Here is a 26864-nt window from a genome sequence, read left to right as displayed (position 1 = left end):
ATGGGCTTTATGAACCTTTCAGGATCAGTTTCCTCCGGCTGCAGCAACAAGGTACTACAGACTGGGTGTTTAAACGACAAAAAGCCATATTGTCTCTGACTAGGAGGCCAGAAATCCCAAATTGAGGTCTCAGCAGGGCTGGTTCCTTCTGAGGACGGTGGTGGAGACTCTGCTCCCGGCCTCTCTCCTAGCTCCTGCCGGTGTGCTGGCAATGTTTTGGATTCCTTGACTTGAGGAAGCGTCACTCAGGTCTCTGCCTTCATCTTCACGTGGCGTTGTGTGTGTGTGTGTGTGTGTGTGTGTGTGTGTAGGGATTCTCTATGTGCAAATTTCCTCTTTAAGAAGAAAAAAGGCAACAGGCTGTGTGCACTCATCGGACAGAGAAAGAGAGAAGAGAAAGAGGGACCGTGACCGTGCTTTATCTGCAATCCCTTCTCGAATCTCTCCTCGTGATTTTGGGCATGTGCACACACACACGCCTGGTGTGTTTTTCAAGCTGCCAGGTCTGGGACTAGAGCTGCACAGCCAGCCATGTGGGATCCAGCCACCTTAACCACTGTGCCACCGGCTGGCCCAAATTTCCTCTTCATATAGACACTAGACTGTATTCGGGGCCCGCTGTATGCGGTATGACCATATCCTAACTGATTACATCTCTAATGACCCTATTTCCAAGTAGTCACATTCTAAGGTACTGGAGGTAGGACTTGAACATGTGAATTTGGGGATGACGGGAGAGAGAATGAGGCACCAAGGAGGAGCCTGAGTTAGAATTCTGCTCGGTCACTGGGAGCCCGAGCAGTCACTTGACCTCTCAGAGTTCGAACTTCTCACCTGTGAGTGGGTATTAGGATTGTGCTTCACCCTGCTACCCAGGTCACTCAAGGACCAAAGACAATAGTCCGTGGAAGTGTGCCCAAGGCAGGGCCTCTCTGCACCTGCTGAGCCCTGGGGAAGCTCTTTGTTCTGCCCCAGCAGCTTGGGAGCTTGCCCGTGGGCCAGCCATTATGTGCTCACTCACCACTCCACAGATACTGGAGACCCAGAGAGATGGGGAGGTTCCTGGCCACACAGTCCCTGGAGGAAGGAAGACATGCCCATGAGCGCTGCACATGTGGCATGAGGAAGAGTGCCCAGGGTGACGAAGCACAGAGCACAGGGTGGCCACCTCTGCTGGGTGTGATCAGGGAGGGCTCCAGAGAGGAAACGCCTCTCCATCACCTGAGCTTAGACCTCAGAGGACATGTGTCATGGCTCCTTGCCCAAGCCTAAGCCTCAGAGTGTGATGGGATGATAGAATGATGGCCTCCCAGCGACGTCCACCTCTAATCACTAGAGCCTGTACATATGTTTCTTATGCAGCCATGGGACTTGCAGATGAGGGTCGGGCCCTTGAGATGGGGAGGTTACTTTGGCTGATCCAGGTGGGCTCAATATAATCCGGTACATTTTTTAAAGTGGAAGAGGAGGTAGAGTGAGTCAGAAATACAATAAAAGAGGAAGGAGGGATAAAGAAACCTAGAGTCACTCAGTCTACTATTCTTGAAGATGGAAGGGGCCACAAGACAAGGAATGCGGGCAGCCTTCTAAGCTAGAGAAGAGGAGGAAATGGATCTCGACTAGAACCTCAAAGGAAGTAGTCCTGCTGACGCCTTAGTTTTAGCCCAGTGAAACCCATGTCTAACTTTCTGGCCTTTAGAACTGTATGACATTAATCATATATGTGTGTTATTTTCAATCATTAGGTTTGTAGTAACTTGTACAGCAGCAACAGAATGATAGTATAGGTGGGTTGTACACTTGGGTCCCCCAAAATGAAGTGGGCTCGGGCAGGGCTCTGAGGAGGTTTATGGCAGAGGTGCTGGGCCTTGCTTATCTGCAACACTAGACAGATCGCCTCATCTTGTCTCCACTGTGAATGAGTTCATTGTGAGCACACCGGAGGGTTTCTGGAGGAGTAATGAGGCTACCATGGGTGGGCACAGGAGGTGCCTGGCAAAGAGTTTGGAAGCCTTAGTGCTCTGAGCTGTGGTTGCTGGTCTGGAGCTGGGACTAGAGCACAGTAACCCCAGGATGACAATGACACTGAGCCAGAAGAGACCCTTGCATCACTACCTGACTCTTGGTGTTTCTGATGAGAAACCTGAAGAAAAGAGACTTCACTAGGGTCCCACAGGAAGTGAAAGGCCAGAGCCAAGATGAGAGCCACAATCTTCTAACTTCCAGACTGAGATGGGGGTGGCAGGTTTTGAGTCTGCTCAAGAATACCACAGCCCTCCAAGGAGGCTCCCCACTTCACAGCTCAACTTCCTGGACAAAGCTTACTAAGTGCACGTTTCTGGCCACACAAGATCTCTCTCCATACTTGCACCTTCTGGAGACCTGACTCAGCGGCAGCTCACAAACTCCACCAGGCAACCCCCAAAGGGTCCCGCTTATCCCAAGGAAGCCTCCTGCAGCTGCCCCTGACAGCAGTTAGACAACGGCTAAGACCACCCGCTGAAGCTGTTACTCATTCCCAGGCTAGGTCTGAGAGTCTTGTTCTGCACAAGGATTCGTTCCCACCTTCAGGCCAGGAGGGAATAAGCGGCCCAGATGGGGATTCAGCTATCAGGCCATCTGCACAAGACAAGCTCCAAGCTGCACTACCTGTAAGAGGAGGTAAAGAGCAAATATTCGGAGTCCAGCAAACCAACCTCCTAGTTAAGGGCATCTTTCAAGTCTCAGGAAGCCCACAGAACCTTCCAAATGCACCGCCAGCAGCTCCTTCCCATTCAGTAGATGGACGAGCCCCGCTCGTCCTCGGCCCTCAGTATTTTGGTTTAGTTGAGAATGACATTAGAAAAAACAAAGGGAGTCAGCTGTGAGCTATTGCATTATCAATGAAGAAGGTGGGTTTTGCACAAATTTTAAAAGTCTTTGTAAATGCAGCATCATTTCTAGCATCAGAGGGACTGAATTAATGCAGGCCAAGGTCCCGGGGGAGTGAGGCCAGGGAATCAGTCACCTCAGCTATTGCCTGAGAAGACATCAGAGCTTACGAAGCATCACTCGACACGGCTTCTCCTTCCTTTTCTCTCAGCGCCAGGATATTTTATTGTCATTGTGTGAAGGTCCATTAGCGATGGTCCTGGGAAATGGCTCCTTCAAGGTCAGGGTAACACAGCAAAGGAGCAAGCGGAGCAATTACTCCAAGAGCAGAGCTGTTCAGCAGCCTTCGGTTTCGAGAAAGGCAGGCATCCAATGGAAAGTAAAGGCACACATCAAGCTTCACGTTCCGGGACTGGCATGTTTTCTGGTTAAACAGGAGGCACATGATGGCAAAAAGAGGCTGCTACCTTTTGTACCAGACACTGCCCAGAGGAAGATACAGGCCAGGCTCCCCAGAAGCCCTGCTGGCTGAATGTCTCTGTGGCCTCCCCACCCTCCCTTCACTATATGACTCTGCCCTGGAGCCGACCTATTCCCCACTCTGCTCCAGGTTGGGCTCATTCACTGAAAGTTCCCAGGAAGAGGTTGGAGGATGGGAGGAGAAGGCAGCTGGAAAATCTGCTCCCTCCTGGACACACTGCAGATGGCAGCAGCTGGTTCCTTGTCTCCTGCCCGCAGCTCTAGACAAGGCTCTCTGCTCCAGCTCCTGGCACTAACGTCTCTGCCCTTCCAGCCGGGGATGCTCCACTCCCTGCTGCTAGCTCTAAGGTCCTGCCCCAGTCCAGGTGGGTTTCTTCTATTTCCACCTCCCCTTAGCAAATGGCCTCTAAATTCTCTCAAGGACACCACTGGTGTCACCTGTTTCCTGTCAGAGACCTAATTGATCGTCTCTCTGAATATTCCAGCTTCCTTCCTTAAGTTGCCATAAACACTGAGTCCCTTGACTTAAAACAGAAATTTCCTTGGCCTTAAATGATCTGCAAATGCCCAAGGATGCCAGTCTGGTTTGCCAGGTCCATTTCTGACTTTCAGGGCAAGGGCTGGTGTGCACACCCACCTTGGTCCACAATCTGCTTTCAGCAGAAGACCCCCTTCCCCTGCCAAGTTCATAGACCCTGAGGGCAGGAGCTAAGATGCTGGGAGTTGAGGATGAGCCTGGAAAGGAGTAACACATATGAATGACCAGAAGCAAGGCCAAGGGGCAGTATCCTCCAACCCCCTCCCCACCATCTGCCCCCCTTTCTCTCCTCTTCACCTATGAGCCTGCCCTGGAGTAAGAGACAGGATTGTCATCGAGATTTGCTTTTGGCTTCCTGGAAAGAAGGCACATGTAGTCAGGAACCACTCAACTGAAAGGCCATGCAGGCCACACTGAGATCAGGTGCTTGAAGCCATAAATACATAGGACCCAGCCCTGGCAACCATGAGCTTCTGGCCTAGACCCTGCAAGTCTCCATGACCAAGTCACCAATAACATGGTAAGAGTCAGCCTGACCTGGGTCAAATCTCACGTTACCACTTAGCAGCTGTGGGCTCCTAAGTAAGGGTCTTAGCTTAGATTCCCCCAAAACAGACCATGACATAGGATTGGGGTGCAGGTAGTTTAAATCCGAGGAAGGCACTTAAAGAATGGATAGTGTTTGGACCAGAAGGTAATGGATCCGATTTGATAATCAAATACCTCTTTTATGGAATTGCTAATGCCACGGCTTAGAGAGAATCTAGTGGAGCCCTTTAGTGGAGAAGTAGAGGAGCCAGGCTCCAGAGACATGAGGTGACTTGCCCACTGACTACCTTGCCACTGAGTTGGGTCTCCTGCCACTGAGCCGTGCTGCCCCCACCACCCACCCAGCCTGGACTCAGCCCGTTGCCCTGCCCTCAGCCTCATAGCTCCACCTCCTCCAGATGGCCACAGTGAGCCAGGGGACCATTAGGACAGGTGCCAGTTCTTAAAGGACCAGCTGCTCAGTTCTGCCATCCAATTCTCTCAACATGTGACAGTCTCACACCAAAAAAAAAAAAAAAAACCCACGTGCAGTTGTGATAAAGCCAAGTGTCAAAACCCAGGAGAGGAAGTGTCAGATTGAGCCCAGATTCATGTTCCCTGAAATCTGCCATATAAGCCTCACGCTTTTGATTTAAATCCCTTTCATTCTGTAAACATTTATTGAGTGCTTTCAGGAGCCAGACATGGAGGATTGAATCCAGAGGAGAGACAGATTCAAGTCAGTGCCAATAATACCATGGAAGTGTGACGACCACGAAGAAATGAAATGCCATGACAATGCAGACAGGGGAGCAGTTAAGTGTGTCTGGGGACACAAGAGCTGACAGTTGAGTCAGGTCTTCAAGGATATAAAGAAGTTTGCCAGACAAAAGAAGCTTGGAGAAGGACATTCCAGGTGAAAGAAACAGCATGAACAAGAAGGGAGGCATGGAATGTTCACAGAAGGCTGAGCAGTTGGTCATGGTTGAAGCCATGGGACAAGGCTGGAGAAGTGGGTAGAGAGGACAGCTGGAGGTGTCGCCATGGCAGCTCCTGTTGTTTACAGCTAGCATCTGTCCTGATTGGTCAGTGCTTTTGGGCTTATTGTTAAATAATTCAACTATTATGCCCATTGGGCACGGGCTAGGGAAACAAACTACCAGATGATTGATAGGATTTGACTCATTTTTATGGAAAAACTCTCTTTGAGCACAGGCAGGATGGGCCAATGCTTCAGAGAGTACAATTACCAGGTGAGAGCCAGCCCCCTTCTCCAAGGGCTTGCTTGTTTTACCTCTCTAGCAGACGGGGCAGCCTAGGAAACCACAGCTATAGGATGAACCCAAGTCCCTGAATGGCTCTGTGAATTCCAATTGCAGAGCCTGAGTTCTGGAAGTTTCCTTGTTCACAGATGAATTACCAGAGATAAAACTAGATGCATTCATCCATTCAACCAATACTGGAGGGTGGCCCCTCTGTGCCAGGCACTACATTAGGTCTTAAGAACAGAGAATAAAACAACCAAGGCCTCGGCCCTTGTGAAGTTCACATTATGGCAGGGAAACAAGAAATAAACAAAATAAAATAATAGCTCGGACTGTGAGAAGCTGTAGGAGAGAAATAAACAGAATGATATGTTATAGGATCAGCAAACTGTGGCCCTCCAGCCAAACCCAGCTTGCAGCCTCTCTTTATATGGCCAATAAGCTAAGAACGATTTCATATTTTCAAAGGGTTATGAAAAACAAAACAACGAAGAGTAAAAGGAGTGTGCAACAGAGACCTTATGGCCCACAAAACCTAAAATACGTGTTCCCTGGCCTTGACAAAGGAGTTTGCCAAACCCGGCAGAGGGGAGGTGGGGTGGTCCCCTAACAGGCAAGGTCCAAGTTTCTGTCTTATAACATGGTCTCTTTTTACTTCCTCAGAGCTGTCTCTACCTTAGGGAGGATGAAACACTGCAATGGTTCGTCAAAAGTTCACTGCGCTTGGCCACCTGCCCATAGCCAAGAGTCCGGATTTCCGGCGTCTCCTTCCCCACCTGCTGTCTGGGGTCTTACTCAACTAACCTGGTCCTCAACCTGGCCACAGCTGCAACTATCCCCTCTCAGCCCATGACTCAGAGTTCAACTTCACAAATCCTAGTGCTGGGCGACATGGGGAGAAATGCTTATTCCCAAACAAAATCAAATACATAACTCTAGCTCTCTCATAAAAAAAAAAAAAAAGAAGAAGAAGAAGAAAAAAAAATGTCCATAAAACACATTCCAGCAGCAATTGTTAATGGAAACCCCCACGGAGAAAGATTTGTAGCATAAATCCCCAAGCTCACCACTCAACGGCATCTGTGATACATTCCTTCACATTTCTGAGCTAAACGGGAATGGAGTTGGCTCTCAAGAAAAGAGTTTGTCCCATCAGTGTTCAAGGGAGTCTTTCCTCTCACATCAGCCCATTACCCTGGAAAGTTCCATTTTGTTCACAGTGAAATCCATGCTTCATGGAAAATAAATAACACTAGAACAGTTAACTTTGTTAAATGAGCCATTCTCTAAAATTAAGATAACTCACATGTCCACACAAAGTGATAGGACAAATTCTTCATGTGGTAATGGTGAGCACATCCCATGAAAGATGACAGATTGAACACATTCACCTGTGATTCCTCCCTAAATCCCATTAAAACCACAGAAAGATTCTGTAAAAGCATGAACACACAAGAACAGAAAGAAGGAGAAACTGCAGGATGGCATTCTGGGTGCTGATAACTGATGAACCGAAAGAGCTGAGGGGCAGGAGAGGGGCACAATCCTGGAATCCAGCATTAAGTGCTATGTGGAGGAAACGGAGTCCCCACCTGGCCAACCGAGGTTCAAATCCCAGCCCCAAAAGCTTGAAAAACACCCCAGGTGCACATGCCCAGAATCCTGACAGGATGGAGAACTGGAGGGGGAAATTGTGGTGTGACCAGATCCCACTGAGTGGCTAAAAGTGGACTTAAGAAGTCAACTCCGAGTTGATTCAATGCCCCTCTTGCTCCAGTGGGAGACTGGGCACAGATTTTCCAGAAAATGTAGAACACCCATGCTGCACTGGGGGATGCTATGGACCTATGGGAAAGGAGGAACTGCACTGAAAACAGGCAATTAAATTAAAGCATACTTATTGGATATCAGAACCCACTGTCTCCTTCCCCAACTCAGGTCTCAGAATGCTGGCAAAAAAAGAAAAAAGAAAAAGCAAGTGCTTGGAAAATTCTTCATAGGGAAACCTGACCAACTTTAAAAAGCTACAGGTGCTGGCATATTTGCTCTGGTTTTGTTTGTTTGTTTGTTTGTTTAAGAGATCTTTGCTATAGGACACATGCGCTTGCCAGAAAGACAGACAGGAAGCAAGAAATCACCCCCTGGGGGTATTGCCACAATCCCTTCTCCTCCATTCTCCTGTTAGGACATTGGGCACACACACACATGCACCCGGCATGAGTTTTAAGCTAAATCCAGGACTCAAACCGCTGTCAACTACATGGGAATCCAGTGACATAACCATTATGCCATCTGCTGGTCCCAGTTTTGTATTTTCTAAGAACAAATGGTAGACATTTAAAAATGTCTTCTCCACTTTCAGGAAATACTTCATTTAGAATTAACTCCTGCCAGGAAAAAATACAATTTCCTACACCAACTGTATTATTTCATACTGTTTCTAGTCTGGGGGGTAGGGGGAATAGTACACTGTGCAGTAATTGACATGTATGATTACAAGTCTCCAGAATCTACTTATATTTCTGCTATATGATTGTTTCTCAAGACAGCTGGACTAAATCACCCTAGAGCAGGAGTCTCAACTCTGACTGTAATCAGAATTACCTGGGGAGCTTTTTAAAAATAGCAATCTATGAGTCCCACCCTCAGTGATTTGGATTTATTAGTAGGGGATGGGGCAAACATCCTAGTTTTAAAATATCCCACAAAATATAAAATAAAATATCCTCTGGTGAATTCTAACCTGCAACAGAAATTGAAAAATACTGCCTTTGAGTGAAACTTGCACTTGACAAATCCACTCATGCATTCAGAGCATCCAGTCAGCATTTTAGTTCTTGCTTTTCTTTCTTTCCTTCCTTTTCTTTTCCTTCCTTCCTTCTTTCATTTCTTTCTTTTTCTTTCTCTTTCTCTCTTTCTTTTCTTTCTTTCTTCCTTCCTTCCTTCCTTCTTTTATTTTTCCCCTTGACTCCTCCCCACCCTATTTCCCACCCTGCTTCCAAACTGTCTCTGGTGTCAATGGTCGATGCTTTAATTCCTTCCAATCTTTCAGTCTCTGCCATAGAGTGCAGACATTCGGTATATGTTAAGTGGGGACATACAATGCCTCTCTTTCATAGTCTGGCTTGCTTTGCTTAGCAATAAATCTTCCATATTCACCCAATTTCTATCAGAAGCCAAGGTCTCATTGTTTTTTTATGACTGAGTAGTGTTCTATAGTGTATATGTGCCACACTTTTTTCAATCTGTTCATTTGTTCTTGGATGTTTGGGTCGATTCCATTTCTTAGCAGTTGTGAATAATGCTGCAATAACCGTGGATGTGCAAGTGTTTTTCTGACTGAGCATATTCCTGTCATTTGGGTAGATACCAGGGTGGAATCACTAAAATTGTATGGTAGTTCTATTCATAGGTCTTTGAAGAACCTCCATATTGTTCTCCAGAGTGGCTGTACTAATTTACTTTCCTACCAACAGTGTAGAAGAGTTCCCTTTTCACCACAGCCTTGCCAGCACTTGACCCTTTTTTTTTTTAATCTTAGCCATTTTGACTGGGGTTAGGTGGTATCTCATTGTGTTTTTGATCTGCATTTTCCTTACAATAAGAGATACTGAGCATTTTTTTCATGTGCTTTTTGGCTGTTCATATGTCTTCCTTAAAGAATTCTCTTCAGTTCATTTGCCCATCTTTTAACTGGATGATTAATTTTTTGCAGGTAAGCTGCTTGAGTTCCCTGTATATTTTGGTTATCAGTATCTTATCCTAGGGAGAGTTTGTAAATATATTCTCCCACCCTGAGAGTTGTCTCTTCACCCTAATTATTGTTTCTTTTGCCCTGCAGCAGCCTTTGAACTTGATGTAATCCCGTTTGTCTATTTTTTGGATTATTGCCTATGCTTTGGTAGTCTTATTTAAGAAGTCTTTGTCTACTCTGATGTCTCCATGAGTTTCCCTGTGTTTTCCACAAAAAGTTTTATAGTTTGAGGTTTTATGTTTAGATCTTGGATCCATTTTGAGTTGATTTTTGTTAGTGGTGAGAGGTGGAGGTCCATTTTCATTTTTTTGCAGGTGGATACCCAATATTCCCAGCACCATTTGCTGAAACGATGCCCCCCCCACCACTGCCTGATGCCCATTGGGTTATTTCTGGGGTTTCCATTCTTTTTCATTGGTCTACATACCTACTTTTGTGCTGAACCATGCTGTTTTGATGATCATATCTTTGCAATATACTTTGGGTTCAGGGAGTGAGATGCCTCCTATTCCTCTCTTTATGCACAGTATTGCTTTGGCAATACAGAGTCTTTTCTGATTCCAGACAAATTCTTGATAGTTTTGTCTAAATCTGTGAAGAATATCTCTAGTAATTTAATCAAGATTGCATTAAATTTGTAGATTAATTTGGGTAGAATTGACATTTGATGTTAATTCTTCCAATCCAGGAACATGAGGTGTCCTTCCACTTTTTTGTGTCATTTTCAATTTTTTATTTTAGTGTTTCATAGTTTTCATTGTAGAGGTCTTTGACTTTTTTGGTAAGGTTTATTCCTAGGTATCCTATACTTTCTATTTTTGGCTACTGTAAAAAGGATTGCCTCCTTCAATTCTATTCAGCCTTCCTTGCTCATTGTTGGTATATAGAAATGCTAAGATTTTTATATGTTGAGTTTTGTATCCTGCCACTTTACTGTATTCATTGATCACTTGCAGGAGTTATTTTGTGTGTGTATTCTTCTGGGTCTTCAAGGTATATATAATCAAGTCATCTGCAAATTTTAGTACCTACTTTTAAGTAGCACTGGTCAGGCAAGCGTTGCCAGGTTTTTTCTTTTTAAATTTTGCTATCGGGCACACTCACTCACCAGAGAGAGACAGAGAAGGAGAGAGAGAAAGTGGGTAAGCACATCTCAGGGGGGACGACCACAGCACAATCTTTCCTTCTCCACTACCCTCTTTGGAGTTTGGGCATGCACACACACACACACACACACACACACATACACACACACATACACACACACGGCATGTTTTTCAAGCCACGGGGTCTAGGAGTCGAACTGCACAGTTGGTCATGTTGGACCCAGCTACCTGAACCATCCCACCACCTGGCTGGCCCTATGGAAAACTTTTTTTTTAAGAGAGATTTTTGCTATAGGGTGCATGTACTTGCCGGAGAGACAGAGAGAGACAGAGAGACAGAAAATGAGAAATCACCCTCCAGGAGGGATAGCCACACCACAATCCTTCTCCTCCATTATTCTCACGGGATTTGGGGCAAGCACGCACACACGCCCAGCATGAGTTTTAAGCTGCCAGGTCTGAGACTTGAACCATGGTTGACTACACTGGAGTCCAGCAATGTAACCATTACACCATCTACTGCTCCCACTAAGGAAAACTTTTAACATGAAAAACAGACCAAAATGATCACATTACAAAAGCAACTGGAAGGAAACAAACTGTAGAAGAGAAAAATCTTTGGGGGTGGGAAAGAGGACCATTAATTTCTCAGATCTTAGACCCTCAAAGAGATCAGAAAAAATCGGAAAGCAGAACAAGATACTTTTTTAAAAGGAGAGAGAAAAACATTTACACAACCAAAAATAACTTTAAGATAGCAGAATAAAAAACTCAGTAAAAGGTTTGGAAGCTCCAAATGTGGAAATCTCCCTAAAAATAGAGAGAATGGTAAAGAAAGAAAAATAGGAGAGATGAGAAGGTAACTTCAAGAAGTACAATTATAGGGGCCAGATGGTGGTACAGCAGTAGCACAATACTCTGTGATGCTGGGCCCCCATAGGAAGGTCCCAGGTTTGTGTCCCAGGGCCTTCCTGTACATGTCAGACACATGTGTGTGCCTATGACCTAGGCTGGCTAACACTGGGAGTGGAATGCAGATGGAGACTCTGCTGGGGATGCCTCTATCTCTTTCTCTCCGCCTCTCTCTGTCTCTCTTACAGAAGAAATAGATACATTTGGTAAGAAAAAAAATACGACATCAAAATAATAGGCATCCCATGGGAACCAGCAGTTAGTGTAATGGCTATGTTGCTGGACTCCCACGTAGTCGACCGCGGTTCGCGTCGTGGACCCGGTGGCTTAGAACTCAGGCCAGGCGCGTGTGTGTGTGTGCCCAAGATCCCAAGAGGAGAATGTAGGAGATGGGATTGTGGCGTGAGCATCCCCCCTGGGGGGTGATTTCTCGTTTTCTGTCTCTCTGTCTCTCTCTGTCCAGTGAGCGCACGTGCCCTATAGCGAAAAAACCTCTCAAAAAAAAAATAATAATAATAGGCATCCCGGAAAGAAAGAACGGAAAAACAGAGGAGAAGATATCAAAGGAATAATTCAAGATGAAGGCCCTAAATTTCCAGATTGAAAAGGCTTACCAGGTACCAGGCTAATGGATGAAAGCAGACCTACATGAAGGCATAAGATTACTGAATTTCAGACAGAGGGAAGATTTCCATAAGCTTCCACAGAGAAAGAGAAGAAAACGTCTATAGAAATGACTGAAAATTGCAATGATCTTGAGCTTCTCCTTGTTAGAATCAAGAAGACAATGAAACAATTTAAAATTCTTAAGTAATTTCAGAAGGTATTTTCAAACTAGAGTCTTGTATCTCTACAAACTATATTACTAATTTATCCTTAACTTACTTTAACAATAAAAGAGATATTTCTAGACTTGAAAAATTAAAGATGTGGGAACCAGCAGTTAGCATAATGGCTATGTCGCTGGACTCCCACGTAGTCGACCGCGGTTCACGTCCCGGACCTGGTGGCTTAAAACTCACGCCAGGCGCGTGTGCGTACATGCCCAAGACCCCGAGAGGAGAATGGAGGAGAAGAGATTGCAGTGTGACCATCCCCCTGGGGGGTGATTTCTCGCTTTCTGTCTCTATGTTTCTCTCTGTCTGTCTGGCGAGCGCACACGCTCTATAGTGAAAACCTCTCCAAAAAAAAAAAAAAAATTAAAGATGTTATTTCTCTTGTAGCCTTTCTCAGAATGTTATTGGAGCTTTCCACCAAAGTAAAGAAGGGGAATGGAATATAGGAAACAAGTCCAGCACAGAAGAGAACAAATATCTAGAAAGAAACTGAGGGGCGGTCCCAGCATGACCTCTGTGTGGCAGACCTACAGAGCAACTAATGCAGATGAAGTCAAAGTTTGCCAGCCTCCCTTGCAGCTAGGGTATGAACCTGTAACCTTAGCTCCACCAGTCAACGGCATCCACGTGAAATTTCATTTCTAGAGGAAACATTGTAAAGAAGTAGGTGTTGCTCTCTTCCATAGCGCTGCTTGCAGAGGTGGCAACCATTTACTACTCAACTTTGTGGCCTCCCTAGACCCTTCATGAAGCCCAAGATCGTCAAACCCCAGCCCTACAGCTTGAAAAATACCTTAACACATGTGTACATGCATGCCCAAAATCCTGACAGAATGGAGAAATGGAAGAGAAGGGATTTCAGTGTGCCCACACCCCATTGTGAGGGGCTTTCTCCCTCTCCCCCTCTCTGTGTCTCTCTCTGGCAAGTACATATGCTCTGACGATTAAAATAATAAAATAGAAAAATTAAGAAAGAGCATCATAAGCATTAGTATATGGAAGTAGAAACCAGAAGACATTTTCAGAAGAGCAGAAAAGTAGTTAACACTGAATAACAGGATTGGCACAGGGGAAAGGGTTTTGCAGTTTTTACATTATAAGCCTCATAGGACACTATTTAATTTCTTAAAAGAAATATTTATTTAATTTTACTTATTATTATTCTTCTTTAATTTGACAAGAGAAAGAGAAAACAAGCCACCAGGTCTGGGACTCAAACTGCAGCCAGTCATGTGGGAGTCTAGCACCTTAACCACCATGCCACCTGTCGGCCCTAACACTACTTAATTTTTATCTTGCACACATATTACATCTCCAGGTTCTGCTGATGACCTTGAGTCCCTCCAGCTCCACTCCTAACTATTGTACATTCTAGTTCCTCCACTGGGAACACCCTTCCCTCTAGGCCTCACCTGAGCTGTTACTACCTTTCCCCCAGCTAGTAACTACACTCTGGGCTCCCACAGCACCTCACATGTACCCATTAAGATTCATCCCCAAATTGAAATCACCTCAGTCACCTGTTAGAAAAAGCTTATATGTAGAATGAAAACGAGTAGTGACAAGCCAACCAGATATAGAGGCCAAGTACCAGTGCAATACAGTGGGTCATCAGCTTGACATTCTGGAAGAGAACCTTCTCCTCTTTTTAGAGGATATAAAGCTGAGAGGGTGTGAAGGTTGGAGCTGCAGCAGCCATTCTGTGACTATGAGGTTAGGGCTTGAGATAGACATCAATGTGGAAGAGAGTAGGAACAAAGGGAGACATGCCATGTCCCAGAGATATCCCTGTAGAGCTAACTGCTATTCCTCTCTGGTATCTGTGGAAAGAACAGGAAAAGAAAAATAGCGTTTCAGCCATATCATCTCATTTTGAAAAGGCTGGTCTGATAAAGCTTGGCTCCCACCATGCTATTCATGCAAAACAAGTGGCAGACAAATTTAGTTGCCTTTCTGCTCCCTATTCGCCTGAGAAAATCCCTGATGTTTTGGTAGAGGGCAGAGGCAGAGACTGTAACAAGAAAGACTTAATTCTGGAAGGTGAGAGCAAGAGACCTTCGGTTTGGGGAAGAAGGAAGAGCATTTCTTCACTCACTGCATCATGGGATATACAAGACCTGAGAGATGCTGAACAGGAAAGGAGCCCACAGCCTCAAGGAGAAGGGATTTGGGAAGCACCCACAAGGACGGGGGAAGGCAGGGAGACCAGCACACACAAACACTTAGAGACTGGCCTTGGGGACTGTTGCAGGGAGGTGGGAGAAAGGCGGGCCTCGAAACCAGGACCCACCCAGGTCCTGCAAGGCTGTGGGCACTGCACAGAGGAGTCTGGACTTCGCCTGCACCAGCTGGACCACAGAAACCTGAGAACCACCCCCAACAGGCGGCCAAAGCACTGAGCAATCCCCAAGCCTAAGCTCAGGTCAAAGATAACATCTTGAGTGTATTTAAAGCTGTTTTGGACCAAACACCTCGGTCAATCCCACTGACCACTGTCTGTGTGGCACTTATGCAAGGCCAGGTTGGAAGGCAAGAAGGAAGCAAGGATTCCCTTCGGGTGCTCATGAACTCCCAAGGTCATCTGTTTCCTACAAAGAGAAGACACCCCCCCCTCCAGGGCCAGAAATGGAAAAGTCTGGCCAGGCAGGTATTTGGAAGGTTTATAAAATGCAGAGGAGCCTGATGTCTTTTCTCCTGTCCCCAAGGATGGATGCAAACTTTCAAACTCAGGTGACGTGACACTGATGGCTCAGAGGCCTTGATTTCCTGTTTGGAACCTTGGCCCACTTGGGCTGAGTGGGAGGCTACGCTCAATTCAGCTTGTGCCCAGTCTCACCCAGGCCTTTGGGTGACCATTTGTGTGCTCTCATTGCAGGAGCTCCTCATGCAGGAAACACTCTTTAAACTGAACTGTTTAGTGAAAGGCGGAAGACATAGAAGGGTTATAAGAGTAAAATGGCACTAACCAAATGCATTGCCATTAACTTCATTATTCTTGACAGCCGATAAGATTTATGTTCAAAACACCCTCCAGGTAGATACTATTTTTACCTTCTGCATTTTGCAGATAAGGGAACTGAGGCCTGAGAGGTAAAGTGACTTGTGATCACACAGTTGGCCAGTCGCATTGATAGGAACTAGAGCCCTAACGGTCTAAACCTGAGTCCACGGTTGGCCTCTTTGCTCCTACTTTTTCAGTCATTCCCATTACCTGGTGTCACGAGTCCCCAGGCAGAGGATCACTATGCTCTCTCTGGGCTCTGACCAGCCACAACCCTCGATGCTTTAGGCTCTGGCTACAGAACCAGGGGTAAGCAGGTCTCACCTCTCTCCAATTGGTTATACAAGGGACCAAACACAGGTCACCTCCCCCAGCCAGACCACCACCCTGGGGAAGAATGTGTCAGAGGTCTTCGGCAGGCCCTCCAGCTCTCATCTGCATTCTCCTGCTAGACACTTGACATACCCCCCGACAGTGACAGCATTTTAGCCAGACAGTCCTAGATGAACCATAGGGCTCTGGCATTGGGAAGCGAACCACTTCCAGAACTGGGCTTCAGATGAATGCTGGGAAGCATCAGAGGGCAGAGCCAGGAAGGGGAAGAGACAGCTCTTCCCAGCTGCAGGAGGTGACTGAAACCAGAACTGCTCAGATCCTTCCTGGCTTTGCAGTCAACATGGACTGGGGCCAAGCAAGCATGGGGGTGAGGAAGATGAGCCTCCCTCCCTCTCAGTAAGCAGTGAGCATGTAAAGAATTCATACATTTTGGGACTAGCAGTTAGTGTAATGGCTATATCGCTGGACTCTCATGTCGACCGTGGTTCGAGTCCTGGACCTGGTGGCTTAAAATATCACGCCAGGCGCGTGTGCGTGCGTGCCCAAGATCCTGAGAGGAAAATGGAGAAGGGATTGCAGTGTGGCCATCCCCCCTGGGGCGTGATTTCTCGCTTTCTGTCTCTCTGTCTTTCTGGCAAGTGCATGTGCCCTACAGCAAAAACCTCTCAAAAAAAAAATTAATACATTTTAAAAACCCATTTAAAATCTCACTCACTTTCGATCTCTCTCCAAGTACATGCACCCTCTAGCAAATGAAAAACAAAGCCCAGCAGGTGGTGTGGTGGTTAAGGCACTGGATTCCCACATGGTTAATTATGGTTTGGTCCTGGACCTAGTGGCCTGAAAATCAAGCTGGGCATTTGTGCATGCACGCATGGCTAGAATCTCAGGAGAATAATAGGGGATTGTGGCATGGCCATCCCCCCCAGGATGAGGTAATTTCTCACAATCCCTCTCACTGTCTCTCTCCCCAGGCACCCACAGGCTCAGTCCCTCTCCCCCTTTAGGTCTTTCTACAAATGTCACGTTAGTGGCACTGCTGACCTCCTACTCCAAACAACCACCCTTTCTGCTTTATTTTCCCCAAAGTACTTTTCTCATTCAACATACAAGGGTTCTCAAAAAAATTCATGGAAACGTATATTGTGAAAAAAGCTATGGACCAGCTCAGTACCCTAGTGCTTGAAGGGGCTGGGTCCCACATGGCAAACTGCAGTTCAAATTCTGATTCCAACAGCTTGAAAAACATACCAGGTGCATACCCATGTACTCCACAAATCCTAACAAAATGGCGAAATGGAGATGGGATTGTGGTGTTATCACGTCCCACAGGAGGTGCTTTCTCCTTCTCTCTCTCTGTCTCTCTACCTCTCTCTGGCCAGCACACATGCCCTCTGTGTTAAAAATAAATAAATAAAATAAAATAAAATAAAAACTACACATGGGACCAGCGGTTGGCGTAATGGCTATGTCACTGGACTCGCATGTAGTCAACTGTGGTTTGAGTCCCGGACCCGGTGGCTTAAACTCACATTGGGCACGTGTGCGTGCGTGCCCAAGATCCCAAGAGGAGAATGGAGGAGAAGGGACTGCGGCATGGCCATTCCCCTGGGGGATGATTTCTCACTTTCTGTCTCTCTCTCTCCATCTTTCTAGAGAGTGTGCATGCCCTATAGCAAAAACTTTTGCAAAAAAAAAAAAAAAATCTACACATGGATTTCAAAATCTCCTGCACCAAAAGAAATTTGTACTTTAATTCTATTATTTTTTTAAAGAGAAATTTTTGCTATAGGGTGTGCACTCACCAGACAGACAGAGAGAGACAGAAAGTAAGAACTCCCTCAGATTCAGGATTTGAACCGCAGTCAACTACATGGGAGTCCAGCAATGTATCTATTATGCCATCTGCTGGTCCCTTAATTCCCTTTTTTAACTTTTTGAAGTCTCCCTCATACTTTTCATTGTATTGAGGTAGGAGACAGAGACCACAAAAATGTACTCAAGGTATAGGCCTAAAATAGAATTTCAAAATGGCTGTTTTGTGTTTTTTGATTTTTGGGTTTTTAAAAATATTTTTGCTATAGGGCACGTGCACTCACCATAGAAAGAGAGACAGACAGAGAGACAGAAAACGAGAAATCATCCCCCAAGGGGGATGGCCACACTGCAATCCCTTCTCCTCCATTCTCCTCTTGGGATCTTGGGCACGCACGCACATGCGCCTGGCGTGAGTTTGAAGTCACTGGGTCCAGGACTCACACTAGGGTTGAAAAGGTGGTAGTCCAGCAACATAACCATTATGCCATCTGCTGGTTCCTTGAAATGGCTACGTTTTAAGATGGAGACAAAGCAGCTCCGCTGCTTGCTCTGGAGAGACCTCTCTTGCAGTCTTGGCTCAGTGACTGACCAGGGCAGCATGACCTAGACCTAAAACAAAGGCTTTTTCAGATCCCACCACATTCCAGGAAGAGGATAAGATAATGGTTTTTGAAGCACAAGAAAGAATCTCCTGACCTTCATATCCACTCCAAAATTAGGAAAATAATTGGACCCCACCATAAGGGGAATGCGTGCATGGACCCCACCTAGAACAAGCCTGAACAAGGCCCCGCTGACCCAGATAAAAACCCCTCACCACAGTTCTTCCTTGGCAACCCATTTTCCAGGACACCTCCCTTCGTCTTGGGAGCTCTGTTTTTCCTTCCCTCTCCTTCAATAAACTCCCCACTTTGCTGAACCTACTCTCTGTGTCAGCGACTCTAATTCTCCCCGAGCGTGGGACAAGAACTTGTGTCTCACTGCGAGTGTGGGCCTGATCACCCCTGCGCCCCTTCGTTCCCACATCAGCGTTTCCTCAGCGAGATCAAAGCCTGCTTGCCTCTCTGCAGAGTCCTCACAGGCTCCAAAGGTCCCACCCGAGTCCCAGACCTGTTGTGCCATTTTGCACCCCTGACTCCGGTCAGCACCAAACTGGTGCTTCTCAAACTGAACACAGTCATCACTCAGGCGTCTTATCAAAGGCAGAACTCAATCCGCAAGGCTGGTGGGCCTGGGAATCAGCATCAGCAATAGTTGATTAAGCCCCCCTGGGGGATGCTGGGGACTCCTACCAGAATTCAGTCTTTAAAATTTAGCCCGAGGGCCAGCATTCTCTCCATCTTCTTTCTACCCTCCTCCCTCTCCTGTCCTCTCCTCCTTCCTCCCTCTCCCCTTCCTGTCTCTCCTCTCCCTCTGTTCACTCACCATCTCTCTGTTCCCTTCCCCCTGGTTCTTTCTCATTCTCATCCCATTTCTCCTGGTCCCCTCTACCCCTTCTCTCCCCATTTCCTTTCCTCGCCCTACCCCCCAGCCCTCCCGTTAGCTATCCTAGGAGTTAATTGGCACCTTGGGCATTGCTCCAGCTTCTGGGCTCAAAGGTCAGAACTCCTGATTCTAAAGAGGTTCCAGGGAAGGTGACTGGCTCCTTATTTGAAAAGGCAAAAACAACATTAAACCAGGAGACCCCTGGATTTCGCCAGTCCTCGCTGAGTTTATCACTTTCCCTTCTTAATAACCACATAATGACTCCTATTAACAGCCCATCAAAGGCAATTACTCCTCTGAAGGAACAAAGGCTCCCACAAGCCATTTTCTTGCCACTGCTTTGTCGCCAAAGCTCTTTTCACACCTGCAGCCTGGCCGCTCCACCCCTCTTTCCGAAGGCAAATCTTACTGAGAGGTTTCTCCCTTCCTCTCCTCCTCCAAGCTTCCCGGCTGACAGCTCCTCGCCCATCCTTTCTCCCTGGGGCGGGGGGGCACCTCCAGGATTCTGTATTCCTTTCTCATTTCACTCCTGTGGGAACATTTCATGGAGACACAAGGACTCCTGGGGAAAGCTCCCGCGTGCCTGTGTTCACAAGCACGTTTTTGCAGCATGACTCATAAGAATAACAAAACTGGAACCCACCTGCAGCACCCTCACTGTCAAGTGGCCTTAACAATGGCCAGGTGGGTCCAAGACAAGAAGAGCTCCTCCCAGGCTCACTATGTGCCTGCCCCTGCTCAGCCTCTTTACATATTATCATCTCGTTTCACGGAACAACATTCAGTACAAAGAAGGGACAGTGAGCATCCCCATTTCCCAGGTAAGGAAACCAAAACTGAGGTATTATGAATTTCGCTCCACAGAAACCAATCCCCACTCTTTTCTTCTTCTCCTTTTCCTTTTCCTCCTCCTCCTCCTCCTTCTCCTCCTCCTTCTTCTTTTTTTAATTTGTCAGAGGGCACATGCACTCACCAGGGAAAGAAAACGAGAAAATGAGAAAGCACCTTTCTCCCTCCCCCCACGGAGAACAGTCACACTGGAAACCCTTCTTCTCCCCTTTTTCACAGTGTTGGTCAAACACACATGCTGCGGACCTCGTATGTTTTTCAAGTAGCCAGGCCCAGGACTTGAACCATGTGGGATCTAACCGCCTTAACCACAGTCTTAATCGCTGACCCCCAATCGCCCAACTTCAAAGTCTGGTATGTGTATGTTTAAGTAAAAACCATGAGAAGTGAAAACAAAAGCTTCTGAAAGTAACAAGAGAGTATCTTCATGAGCTTGGGGAGGTAAAGATTTCCTAAAGAGAGCACAGGAAGGGTAAGCGTCCCAGACGCAGAGGGTGTCATCTACCTGCTGACCCTGGTGTGTGTCCTATCCACTATGTAGCAAAGTCGGGGCGCTGCACCTGCATTTCTCCGCAGGTGAGCTCCTACCTTCCACCTCAGTTTGGAACTGCATTGGGAGGAGAGAAGGTTATCAATGCAAGGACGTGGGAACCCACTGCCATGTGTACCCCAAACAAGGGCGGATGATCTGGGGTGATGGGCACCAGGGGGCGCCCTTCAAACAGTGCTCCCATCCCCGGCCAGCAGCTCTGCAGGAGTCAATCCGGTCCTTCGTTTCCCTCTGCCTCTGCGCTGGCCTGTCTCATGGTGGCAAAGGATCCAAATTTTGCACAGAGATCAGCAAGTAGGAGGAAAGGCCAGGGACCACGGCACTCCCTGGGCTGCGCCATAGTTCACTCAGACCTCACCTGTACAGTCCTTTCATCCCCCCACGGCCTTGTGGGGAGCTACTACCCTCATGGGACTGACAAAGCAACCAAGGTTCAGGGTCTAGCAAGTGACCTGCTGCCTTGGGGGCCGTCCTGCTCCTCACTGCAGCACTACCTCCCCTGGAATACCTCCTTAGATCCCAGCTGCCAAGAGCCTTTTCGGGAGTATTACTGCATCCTCCGAGAACCAAGTGAGGGCAAATACATGGGCCTGGTCAGGGGGACTGAGAGATGTCCAGAGGGCACAGTTCAGCTGACCCTACCAAAAGGGGTTAGCTGGTCAGGGCAGAGGGCAGGATGGAGGCTCCGGCCAGCATCACCACGTTCCTTTAAGGACACTTGGCCAGGCAAGCTGCCCCGAGGCCTCAGGGACCACTCATTGCCCACTGCAGTAGAGGCTGCTGCCTCTGCAGGGCCATGCCAAGGTGCCCATTTGGTTCCTAGGAGGGACGGGGAGAAGTCCCTGGGCTTTGGTAGGGGGGAAGCTTCTGGACTTTGGCTGGGGGGGGGGTGGTGGGGAGGAGGGAGAAGCCCAGGTCAGAGAGTAATCTGGGGCTGCTGCCCTCAGCTACAGCCTAACCCCCAGGGACACCCAAGTCTGCAATAAAGGAAGACACCACACCTGGAGATAAGGCCCCAGCTTATGTCTCATTTTATATCCTGGAGATAAAGACCAGGCTCAGAAACAAGGCCTCAGGGGGCCGGCAGGTGGCGTGGTGGTTAAGGGCATGGATTCCCACGTGCGGACCGTGGTTTAAATACTCGACCTGGCAGCTTGCTTTCTCACTTTCCCTCTCCCTTTCTCTCTCTCACTCTGTCCCTCTCTCATCAAATTAAAATAAATAAATGAATAAATAAAAGTTAAATAAAATAATTATTTTAAAAGAAACAAAGCCTCAGAGGAGGATGCACTGAGGAAACAGGACCCACTCTGTTATTCCCACCCAGTATGTTTTCACACTAGGACCATGAACTGCCATAGACCTGACCACCTGGTCCACAGATGGGCCTGGTTAAGTGCGGGCTCAGAGGTTCGATGCCTGCTCCTCTATCTGCGCAGACCAGGTTCAAATCTGGGTCACACTAACCAGCTGAGACCTTGAGCACCTCATTTCCTTTCTCTGAGTCTCGGCTACCCTCAAGACAAAAAGGGGCTAAGAATCCTACTTAATCCACAAGACTAAACGGGATGGTATACAGCATTCTACCAGGGCTAACTGCTACAGCAGGTCAGTTTGTCAGATCTGCAACTGACTCTAATTTTTGTTACTTTCCCTCCATTAATTTTATTAATTATTATTATTATTTTAATTTTCTATAAGGCCTGTGTGCTCACCAGGGAGAGAGAGAGAAAGCAAGTCACAAGTCCAGGACTCGAACCTTAGTAAACCATGTGGGAGTCCAGCACCTTAACCATCACGCCACCTAATGGACTCACAAGCACCACTTTCACTGGGTAGTAGAAATTTACTTGGGCCAGGGGCTGGCCGGTGGCATAGTAGTTAAGGCGCTAGACTCCCACATGACTGACTACAGTTCAAGCCCCAAACCTGGTGGTTTAATTTCTCTCTCTCTCTCTCTCTCTCTCTCTCTCTCTCTCTCTCTCGTCAAATAAGAAATAATAATAATAAATAAAATTAAATAAATAATTATTTAAAAAGAAATTTACTTGGGCCAGCTCCGTGACTTGGCAGTTAGGGGAGTCAGATCCCACATAGTCAATCACAGTTCAAATCCAGCCCCAGTGTCTTGAAAAACACATCGGGCATGTGGGTGCAGATGCCTCAAATCTTGTCAGGATGGAGAAGTGGAAGAGAAGGGATTTTGGCATGACCACGCTTCATTAGGGTGTGCTTTCTTCCCCTCTCTCTCTCCCTCTTGGTTTCTCTTGCTTGCTCTCTCTCATACATGTTCCCTCTAGCAAAACATAAAGCAAAACAAAACGAAAACTTATTCAACTGAAGGATCCCTATCTTCTCAATCCTCCTAGAGCTCACTTCTAAGCTCCACATGGTACTAAGGCCTGCGGGGAGGGGAAGTGGACAGTGATGGACTCTGCTACCCTCTGTCCAACTGGCATTTTCTGGAGATCCTCACGCTGGTCTTTGGAACACAGGACCCTGCTGCAGCCCTCTCCCTCTGTGCCAAGGCCCTTCAAGCTATCAGTGCTCACCTGGGCCAGGGTCTCTCGCTTATTGTTTTTTGTTTTGTTTTGTTGGAGAGGGTTTTTATTTTTTTTGCTATAGAGCGCATGTGCTCGCCAGAAAGACAGAGACGGACAGAGAGACAGAAAGCAGAAAATCACCCCCCAGGGGTGATGGTCACGCCGCAATCCCTTCTCCTCCATTCTCCTCTCAGGATCTTGGGCACACACGCACACACTCCCAGCATGAGTTTAAGCCACCGGTCTAGGACTCAAACCGTTGACTATATGGGAGTTCAGCAACACAGCCATTAGGCTAACTGCTGGTCCCTCTCCCTTATTGTTAATGACTTTTTTTTTTTTTTGAGAGGTTTTTTGCTATAGGGCGCGTGCGCTTGCCAGAGAGAGACATAGAGACAGAAAGCGAGAAATCACCCCCCAGGGGGGATGGTCACGCCGCAATCCCTTCTCCTCCATTCTCCTCTTGGGATCTTGAGCATGCACGCATACTTGCCTGGCGTGAGTTTTAAGCCACCGGGTCCGGGACGCGAACCGCGGTCGACTACGTGGGAGTCCAGTGACATAGCCATTACGCTAACTGCTGGTTCCCTTGTTAATGACATTTGGAGCTGGATAATTCTTTGTCATGGGGTTGCCCTGCCCAACATGGGATGTTTAGTGCCATACCTGACCTTCAGCCATTACATACCAGTAGCAACACATCCCCCCCACCACCGTCTACTTGTAACAACCAAAAGTGTCACCTGACATTGCCAAATGTCCTCCAGGGGAGGGGGAGGCCAAAGTTATCCACAGCTGAGAAACACAGCCCTGGGCCCCTTGTCACCTCTTGCTCCTCTACATCTGGGTGCACAGACCCGTGGGAGGGAGGGGAGTGTCCCTCAAGCACACTGGCCTTCACCCACCCCGCCAGCTCTTCTCTCTGACCAATCCAGGGTCTCAACACATTCTTGAACAGTTCAGAGACTCTTGGGCTCTCTCGGTGAGACCTTGGACACCGACTGCAGGATAAAGAAATCCAACACATGAGAAGTGGGACCCCTTAAGGGACACCCAAATGATGCAATTAGGTTTTTGTTTTGTTTTGTTTTGTTTTGTTTTGTTTTCCTATAGGGCTCATTCACACACCAGAGAAGAGAGAGAAGGCAAGTCCAGGGCTTATGGGAGACAGCTCCACTATCAGGCTCCTCCTCTCAGATTTGTAGCCCAGCTGCCTGGCAGAACTGCCCTGCCTGGCTCTGGGGACCTGCTGGGGGTTCTCAGACCCACCCGGCCTTCCCCACACGGAACCAGGCTGTGCCAGCTGCTCACACCTTGGTACTTGCCTGCCGTTCTTCACAGCGGCTCGAGTTTGCCTCCTTCCGCTGCCTCTGTGTTTCCATGGTGTCACTGAACACCAGCAATGTCAGAGTCCAGGAGAGGACACATTCACCAGAACCAAACCCAGCTGTTGTCCTGCCGTCATCTGCCCTTCCCAACAACCAGATCAGCAGCCATAACAGTGCTGTGTGGGCAAGACACTTTATACCCGTGACCCCATTTCATTCTCTCACAGCCTTGAATCACAGAGGAACCAGTGTCTCCATCAGACAGAGGATGCAATGACTCCTCTGAGGGTCAAAGGTCACACAGTTAAGACGCTCAGACACAGGACACGTACCTGGGCCTCTGAGGCAGACTTGACGCATCTATGCTTTTTCTGAAGCCCTTTGCCTGGCCTAGGGGCCACTCCTTCCCCTGGCAAGTTACGTCTCTGTGCCTCAGTCTCCTCACTGATAAACTAGGGATGGTCAAGAGTAAACTCCCCTCCATGGGATTACTAGCAGAATTAAATGGCATTCATGTTCTGAAAGCACTTAGCTCAATTCCTAACACCCAGCAAATCTCAGCAGCCATTATTGCTGTTGTTATCCAGACACCAGGCTGCCTGCCTTTCAGCCTTCTGCAGCTCTACCCTACAGGAGGGAGCCCTAGTGGCTCAAGTCGATGATTTGGAGTCATCGTCCCTCTGTGCACGTGAAAGAACAAAAAGCACACAATTACTCCAACTTCACTACCGCCCCTCCAGAGGCCCAGGGAGCTGAGTCCCATGTGAGAACAGCCTCATTAAATCACAGATATCCTTAAGCATTACATGCCAAGCAAGGAGAGACACAGCAACTGACTTAGTGAAACCTGAATTGAAATGCATTTTGCCTCCTTCTCCTCGAGGAGAATTGTCCAGGGGGGCAGTAGGTGCAGCTTTTAATCTCACACACCGACAGGTGAGCCTGTTGTCCCATCTGCGGCAGAAGCAGCCGGGCATCCTTTGTCTGGGAGGGAAGCCTTTAAGACCACCAATGCCTTATTCTGGCCCAAATTCTGACAACTAGCTGAAATTTCCACTGTCTCCAATTGTGGAGTTTGGAGCCACCAGCTCACCCCTCTCCATCCCTTGAGAACAAACTTTCCAGAGCTACAGGGGAGACTTGAGACCACAAGGATGGACTAGGGAGACACAAGTTTCTAAGGGCTCTGCTGTTTGACGACGACTCCAAAGGACATCCAATAGCTGTGGCCAAAGCACAGCACAATGCCAATTAAAAGCAATACAGGCCTGGACAGTGGCGTGGCAGTAAAATGCAATGCTGTGCAAGACTGCTCGACATGGTTTTGCACCCAGAGACCTCCTTGAGTACGCCAGGCATATGTGCCCATGATCTGGGGCTGGCTGAGGCTGGCGGTGGATCATGGTGCCAAGGTCAGGTTGGAGATGCTCTCTCTCTCTCTCCCTGAAGTAATAAACAATAAATAAATTTTAAGGAAAAAATATAAAAGCACTATGAACCTTGACAGCCCTAACATGATCAGACCACAAACGGCTACTGCCAGCTCAACACAGCAAGGCCCGGTGCCCCATGTCTCCTGTGGAGGGTCTCCCAGGGTCACATACTTCCCCAGTCTCTTTGCTTTTCCTATTCTCTCCCAGCCAAAACGGGACCACTTTCTCCCAAGTGTATTCATTCAACAAGTATGCCGAGCTCCTTGTCAGTTGGCACAGCGGCGTGCAGGCCGGTGGCTGGGTGGCAGCGCGGGGCTAGTCTTCGGCACCACGAGTGGCTTCAGCTGTGAGGAACACACCACGCCCTTCTCCCTCGAGTATCGAGTCTTCTCAAAAATGAAAAAGGACAATATATATCTCCATTTCATCATATTCCAGTTTATTCAGATAAGGATGTGTTCCACATGGTGGTTGAAGTGCCACGTTGGTCTAATACAAAAATGGAGATTGCTACAAAGGATCCTTTAAACCCAATTAAACAAGATGTAAAAAAAGGAAAACTCCGCTACGTTGGGAATTTGTTTCCTTATAAAGGATACATCTGGAACTGTGGTGCCATTCCTCAGACTTGGAAGGGCCAGGACACAGTGACAAGCATACTGGCTGTTGTGGTGACAATGACCGGATTGATGTGTGTGAAACTGGAAGCAAGGTTTGTGCAAGAGGTGAAATAATTGGGGTGAAAGTTCTGGGCACACTGGCCACACTGGCCACGATTGATGAAGGGGAAAACGACTGGAAAGTCACTGCCATTAACGTGGAGGATCCTGATGCCGCCAATTATAATGATATTAATGACATGAAACGCCTGAAACCTGTCTACCTAGAAGCTACTGTGGACTGGTTTAGAAGGTACGAGGTTCCTGAGGGAAAACCAGAAAATGAGTTTGCTTTCAATGCAGAATTGAAAGATAAGGACTTGTTGATATTATTAAAAGCACTCATGACTGTTGGAAAGCATGGGTGACTAAGAAAACAGATGGAAAAGGAATCAGTTGCATGAATACGACAGTGGCTGAGAGCCCCTTCAAATGTGATCCTGGTGCTGCCAAAGCCATTGTGGATGCTTTACCACCACCGTGCGAGTCTGCCTGCACAGTACCAACTGATGTGGATAAGCGGTTCCATAACCAGAAAAACTAAGGAGGTTCCTCTGGGATACAAGCTGATG

General features: G+C 47.5%; 1 protein-coding gene across 1 annotated transcript; it reads left to right on the top strand.

Moving 5' to 3' along the window:
• On the top strand, positions 1-26864 carry LOC102494979 (inorganic pyrophosphatase-like). The gene is given in 9 exon segments (XM_014592363.2): positions 1-51; positions 2523-2651; positions 18475-18670; positions 20846-20922; positions 24214-24384; positions 25841-26021; positions 26024-26266; positions 26269-26610; positions 26613-26864. Coding segments are annotated over 9 exon segments (1614 nt in total). The 3' UTR covers positions 26837-26864.

Source organism: Tupaia chinensis, unplaced genomic scaffold (assembly GCF_000334495.1).
Source record: "Tupaia chinensis unplaced genomic scaffold, TupChi_1.0 Scaffold000683_1, whole genome shotgun sequence".
NCBI classification, from domain to species: domain Eukaryota; kingdom Metazoa; phylum Chordata; class Mammalia; order Scandentia; family Tupaiidae; genus Tupaia; species Tupaia belangeri.
Note: the sequence above shows the minus strand (reverse complement) of the source record. Positions and strands in the feature narration are given on the sequence as shown.